The sequence below is a fragment of the Fulmarus glacialis genome, unplaced genomic scaffold (genome assembly GCF_000690835.1).
Source record: "Fulmarus glacialis isolate BGI_N327 unplaced genomic scaffold, ASM69083v1 scaffold35561, whole genome shotgun sequence".
Taxonomy (NCBI): domain Eukaryota; kingdom Metazoa; phylum Chordata; class Aves; order Procellariiformes; family Procellariidae; genus Fulmarus; species Fulmarus glacialis.
Genome location: NW_009191484.1, coordinates 1 through 6,939, shown reverse-complemented (window position 1 = coordinate 6,939; position 6,939 = coordinate 1). Strand labels below are relative to the sequence as shown.

The following is a 6,939-nucleotide window of genomic DNA, read 5'->3' as shown; positions in this document are numbered from 1 at the left end:
ATGAACTGGCAACAGAGAAGCTTCCAATACCATATGCAAGGCTGCTGAGGCCACCTTGCCACTACAGAAAGCCTGCTGCTGGCTGAGGGAGCTCTGCAACACAATCGTGAGATCCAGAGAGAGACCTGTTTGCCACAGGATAGGTGAAGATTACAGAGCAACTCTGCCTATAACGTTTAAGGGATTAGATGGTAGTCAGGAGTTCCTTCCACTTTTCATGAAACCGAGTGTTAGCTGTTCCCAGTAACTGGTTCTGACTAGGTCAAAAATTACATATAGCTGTATCAGAGCAGGGAGGAATGTTGAGCCTTGATCTGCCCTCAGCCCTCCCCCAGCCCTGCAAAATGCATTTAATGCTGATGAAACAAAACCCTATTTGAGAAGTGCTCCTGGTGTCTAACACACTTCTACACAATTCATTCAAGATGCTGGGGGGGGTGGGGAACCAACACCAAATCAAGCAGCACCCAGAGTGCCAAAACATCTGTAAGTCTGTTGTCTAGGAGAAGGCAGGACAGTGTTGTTTTGCAGAGAGAAGAGAGGGGGATTACTTGGTTCAAGCCACACAAGCTCTGGTCACTTCCACCTTTTTGGAGGAACGTGAAGAGTTAGAAGAGAAGCAATTCTTCCTCATACTGCCAACCCCCATTAGATTCTGCTCCTTGCCTTTCTAATAAGAGCATCTTAGAATGGCCACTGCTCCACTTTTCCTTACTGACCCACCACATTCCCAGAGCAACTTCCTTCTGGCAGTTAACAGTCCAGTTTTTAGTCCTTGCTTGTTTTCATCATTTTCTGCTGGTGTTCTATATTTGCCAGACAGAACCACAGTCCTCCTGAGGGTACTTCAGCACTGAGCAGGACAAGACAATCAGACTACAGGTAGGCAAGCCAGCCTGCTTGCACACCACATGCAGTCCTGTCCCACAAAACATGATTCAAGGTTTTACTGTGGTGCAGTGTACTGGGAAGCACATCTAGTGCAGCCTAGCAGACTGAACTGGTGCAATACAGCAGACAGGATGGTTTAGTGCTAGTGCAGGAGTTTTTCCAAGACTGGCTTTAGGAGACCAGTCAGAACTGTTTCCTTTTCTGAGATGAAGAGCTGGAAATGAAACTTTCCTATTTTACTGCAGCACAATGGGACAGGGAAGCAGAGCCTAAGACACCCTGTAGTCCGCTAAAGACACCTGAAGCATTCTTCCTAGAACCCAGTGGGAGTGAGCACATTCAGATCCCGAGGTTTGATATTATGGGAACGTGGAGATTGTTTCCTCCCTTCTGTGACTGGAATGTCCATTCTGGGTGGTTTGAAGGTGACTGGATCCTCTGGCATCCTAGTAGCCTGAGCACGCATCAGCTCCATTGGGGACGGCTTCTGGGCACCCTTATAGGATTGGATGGTAAATCCTCCTGATGAAAAAAAATCACAGCAAGTAAGAGCTAGGAAAACTAGCCAAGTCCTTTTTCCACTGTTGCCAGGAGTGAGCAGTGTCACTGATGCCCAACACTGCAGAAAGCCTATGCAAGACCCAGCAGCTTCATGTCATCTAAAGCCTATTCCACATCACTGGCACTTCCAGTTCTGGTTCCACCAGACAGCAGAGGAAGCAGAGTAAAAAGCTGTCACCTTCACACCCTGCCCTTCCACTGCAGCTCAATGCAAGTTATTTCTACTTTCAGACCCTTGGCATAGGTTTTACCTAACTGCTTTATATTTAGGCACAGAAATTATATGAATAGCACACATTCATTAGGTGGTCCTAGAAAGTAACAAGGCGAGCAGGATAAGGCTCCAGAAATAGCTAGGAAGTTTGTGTGACAGTTCTCCCCTAGCTCTTGCAGGGCAGGAGATTTTAGAGGACATACCTGGATCATTGGTGGATTTCTGGATGGCTTTGGGTCCAAAAAAGCTCCATCTTTCAGATGGCAATTTGTCCCCACCAGCTTCCATGGCAACGTCTGGGCCAGTGATAGAAGTAGAGGATCCCTGACTAAACCAACCCCTAGGGAAAAATCATTGAGATGTACAAAACATGAGAATAAATACTTCAAGTGGCCGCACTGTGCCAGAAACTTCGCATGTAGTTATCAGGGGCAATTTAAACGAACTTAATAGGTTTGTTACCACCCAGGATGAAGATATGTATGCTCAAGTTCCACAAGCTTTCAACATTTGGATCTATCCAACACAAAACCAAGCAGGCTCTGAATTTCACCCCTTAGACAGTCCCTCACTGGGTACGAAGGTTATTTGTAGCAGCTCCCACCTCAGCAGCCTGTAGGAAACCAAAGGAGGCAGTGGTCTGCCAGGAACAGAGTACCTGTTTTTATGCTTGGGAGAGGAGTGGGGAGTGCTGCTTGGAGTGGACTGAGCAGAAGAAGTCTGTTTGTCATCTTTTGTCATCTCTCCACTCTGCATTTTTAGCTTCTGTTAGGAGAGGCAAGAGAAACACAGAAGCAACAGAGCTTAAATGCAAGACATAAGGAACAGCCAGTTTTATTGTCAAAACTGGACAATTGTTTATATGACAGGTGATAAAGGATTTAAATGTCACTTCATCTAAAGCTAAACCCAGTATTACAATACTTGCATACACCCCTTAAGCTTCTTTCCACATCAGATATAAGCATTTTGGTAGTCCACTATGCTCAAGACACATCCTCCAGGGTAGAGGAAGTAAAATTAACACCTACAGCTCACTCTGCAATTCAGAGTCACTAACCAGCAGTAATGCACTGCTTCAATACCAGCATTCATAGGAAGGTTGCAGATATAGCAGAGCTAGCTTACGCATCAGTTCAGCTATCTGGTAACAAGTCTAAATGTCACAGCAACCATTTGTCTGCAGCACTTCTCAGAGCAAAGCTTTCAGTCCCACAAGTTCTCTAATGAAGGCGAGACCAGACCTCGTACAGAAGGTACTAGGTCTAGGAGTACTAGACCCTGAGAAGTAATCCACATACAACAGGATGGGAACACTGCTCTAAAACACTGAGGTGAACTGCATTTGAAGAGTACGCCTGGTCATAAAATCAACAGGAACTGGGTGTATGTGAACCAGGCTATTATAAGTCAGACAGTACAAACTGAACTTTGAAGAAGTCACTTGAAGGGCAGTTATAGTTCAAACACCAACTACACAGGCACCTTCTCAGAATGTTTCCTGTGGCTATCCAAGCCACACTAATGCAATTCACCAACACTGTTATTGAAACTTTGACCTTGTGGGAGTACACTTGGGGAGTTCATTATTAAACTCCAGCTGCAAGATTACTGTGGGCAACTGAGCTCATCAGAAACATGTTGATTCAAGACCTTTGTCTTTATTTCCACTAAGAGGCAAGCCCAATTTCATCTGCTATCTTCCACATCAGAAGTGCATGGTTTACAAGTTCTCTTGGGACAAGCAGTTACAACAGCCAACTGCAGGGCACCATTCAAATGAACAGAAAGAAACTAGATTCTGTCTAGGGATGTCCCCGCTTGGAAAGACAACTGTGATAGTCTGACATACTGTGGAATATGACATATTTCAGAAAAAAGTTTGTTTCAAATGTATAAAGGCTAACGATAACTTTAAAATATAAGTGGGTAACCTTTTTTACACAATGAGCTAAAAGCCTTCAGAGGAAGCAGTTTAAGGAGAGTCCTAGCAACATGCTCCAAAAGTTATGTTACCAGATAGGTGTTAAGCTAGTACGCAACCTTCACGGAGAAAGCCAATGCAAAACAAGCCTTACATGGACTGCCTCAGCCACTCGGTGATACTTTGTCTCCTCAGTAGTGAGGCCTTTGTGGGGAGTGTAGCCAGCATCTCTCAGCCCTGCCTGCTGCTCAAAGCGCTGAATGCTCTCCTGAGTCTGCTCTGGAACGGACAAGAGCACATATTCACACAGAAATGCCACCACAAGCAGTTCTAGCAAACAAAGGCAACTCAAGCAACTGAACGCAAGACCCTTGTTTCATCATTCATACCTCCATGTTGTGATGAGTTGACAGAGGCAGCAGGATGAAGCTAATGAGATATTCTGACTTGAAAACTATCCGGAGTCATAGGGCTAAGTCAGATGAGCAGTGATTTGTCCCAGATCACCAGATGTACTACAAATCCAACACCTGTCATTAAACCCATCTCACCCAAGAAGCTGCATCACTCCTAATTACAACTTCCTAAATCTAGGAGACCCTAGATTCAGGGGTTAAAGGATTTTTTTTGGCCAACAAAAAAATGAAGTCTTCTGAAAGACTGCCCACACCAGCTAATCTGACAATCACAGCCTTGCAGAACAGGTGGTAAAGACTCCCAGTGATTCTAGATTAGGTAAAATAAGCCACTTCAGCCAAATACAGAGCCAGCATCTAATACACTGGTATCAACTTCAGTTCTGAAAAATATAAGCACTTTTGCCACCCCCCCAACTACCAGCATAAGATGTTCACTCCCTACTGGAACTAAGAAAAAAGTCAAAAGGAATCAGAGCACAGAAGGATTACTGGAAAAGCCCAATGTCTTCTTTAAAACAGATAACACTTCCCATGTTACTGTTGAAGTTATTTGCAGGGATATTGCACTGTATATATAAGAAGTCTAGAGGACCTTTGCCTGTTAATTTCCAACTTGTGAATGAATGTTCTTCCTGGGAGGTGTAGGTTGGGGCTCCTGACTTCTTACTGCACAAGAACATTTTTAGGCCATCATGGTTTTAAATAGATTAGCATTTTATCATTAGACTAGAACAGGAGCTGCTTTCCTGAAGAAAGTCCATATTCCTGGATGTTATTTTCTGATGTGTTGGTTATTTTCGAGCCAAGACTGAAATAAGTGCAAACGTATAGCTATTCCAAAATGCTGGTCTGAAAATCTCAAAGTCTTTGGAAGTACTACTTGGAGGAAAAGATGAAGCTCAGATCCCAGCTGCTAAAGGAAGAGGCAGCAGGGACAGGTTAACACATAATTCCTCGTCGCAAACGGGCATGTCTTCTTTGCAAGCATAACTGATCCAATCTGATTTTAAAGCATCATGATTTATGAGGTTTGTTTTTTTTAAAATAAGTGTTACTGTTGGCAAGGCAGCTGCAGCTACTAACTAACAAATACCAGCAAGTGCTCCGTTAGCACAGTATGTCAGCTCTCCACACCACTTCAGTTCATTTTAGAGCTTTACCGGTCATTCAGAAATAGCAAGTTAATAAGCAAACAGAGTAGCAGCAGCAGCCGCCCCTGCACTCCAGCAACAAGGTGGCGTGGACTGCAGTGTCCTATCAGCAGGCTGCACTCCTCCCTCATCACCCACCTCCAGCACCTGGAAACACAGAGGCACTAAGTGTGGCCTATTCCCCAGTTCCTTGCTTCCTTCTAGAAGCATCCTCCAAAAAAACTCATACAGCTCAAGAGCAGTTGGTCTGAAGCCACAAGCTGTCCAGGAACTCTGGTAGTTACCTTGAGGCATTACCAAGCCAGAACACGCTCGCGTGCCCACACCCCATTAGCCACCACATTAGAGGTGAGAATTCTTACTTGTAATGAGAGAGTTCATGATGATATGAGTGGCCTTGGCCTTCACCACAGGTACCTTGTTCACACTTTCGGTGGACGATGAAGGAGTTATGACTGGTGCATTCATGTTAGCATCCCCTTCCTCAATCTGTGGGGAAGAAGCAGGGTACACTTTAAGATGAGAAAGTATCTCAGCACCTTGCCAGGACACACCTCTAACAACTCAAAGGAGACACAAGGCCAAGCCGCTCTAGCAGGTAGCCTTCATCCCATGGAAGAAACCCATACGCTTTTCTCACTACAGCCCAGGAATCTTTAGAGCCTGAACCTTATAATTCTCAGCAATGAACAAGCAACTTGCATCCAAGATTTGAAATCCTACCAGGCTTAGAGCCAACAAGTTGTTAGTCTAAGTACAAAAAGGTCAACAAGAAAGAAACCAGAACATATCTACTTCCATTCTCATAACTGCAAATTGGACTTCAAGGTCAATTGGGCAAGAGCACCCTTCCACAGACAGCTCAGAAACACAAACTATTTACAGAATGGCAGTCACACAGATTAGAGGCTGGTGTTTAGAACTTGTTCTCCCCCTCATTCCTTATATCAGTTTCTTGCTCAGTGTATCTAGTGGTCATAGCTCTACCACTGATCATGAGACCCTAGCAACAAAGAACCAGACAACGAATGCTAGAAAACAAGAAATCTTATGAAACATAGGCTTCCTCCTCCTAACACAGGAGTTACTGTTCCCTGACTGGACAGTTTGCTTTTTGTGCCAAACCACAACTTTAGATTTTCTTCCATGAGAAAGATTTTAAAATAAAATGAGGTGAAAAGTGGAGGTTAAGCTGAAAGGGATGCAGAGTTATTTACTTCCATTCAACAACATTTAACTTCAAACTTAGAACTAACAGCCTCTAAATTTAGAAGAGCTGGTCCTGCACTCAAAGCGTCCCCTTAGTCATTTCATAGAACAGTTTGGGTTGGAAGGGACATTCAAAGATCATCTAGTCCAGCCCCCCTGCTGCAGGCAGGGACATTTTTCACTAGGTCAGGTTGCTCAAAGCCTCATGCCCCCTGACTTTGAACCCCTCCAGGGATGGGGCATCCACAGCTTCTCTGAGCAACCTGTTCCAGTGTCTCACCACCCTCATCGTAAAGAATTTACATCCAACATGAATCTACCCTTTTGCTCTGGTTTAATTGCACTTGGTCACATCTTGCAGCTTTTTTACCCATAAACACCTCCCATAAGCGAGGAGACTCCCAGAACACGCCTATCTCAACCATACTTCAGTGTTCCCACAACAGGGCCAGGCAGCAAAGCCGGTCTCTTGTCTCTGGGCTCCCGGGGCCCAGCGGGTCTCTGCTGCGGAGGGCAGGGGGCAGCTCGCCCGCTGCGGTGCCCCGGCCAGGCAGGAGGGCTGCCGGGGCC

General features: G+C 45.1%; 1 protein-coding gene across 1 annotated transcript; it reads right to left on the bottom strand.

The window, feature by feature from the left end:
- Positions 1-710: 710 nt before the first annotated feature.
- Positions 711-5,649, bottom strand: KIAA1191 (KIAA1191 ortholog; the record flags this gene model as incomplete). Its single annotated transcript, XM_009586711.1, has 5 exons — positions 711-1,413; positions 1,870-2,006; positions 2,325-2,431; positions 3,745-3,869; positions 5,523-5,649. Coding segments are annotated over 5 exons (705 nt in total), but the record flags the coding sequence as incomplete, so codon positions are not given.
- Positions 5,650-6,939: the final 1,290 nt, after the last annotated feature.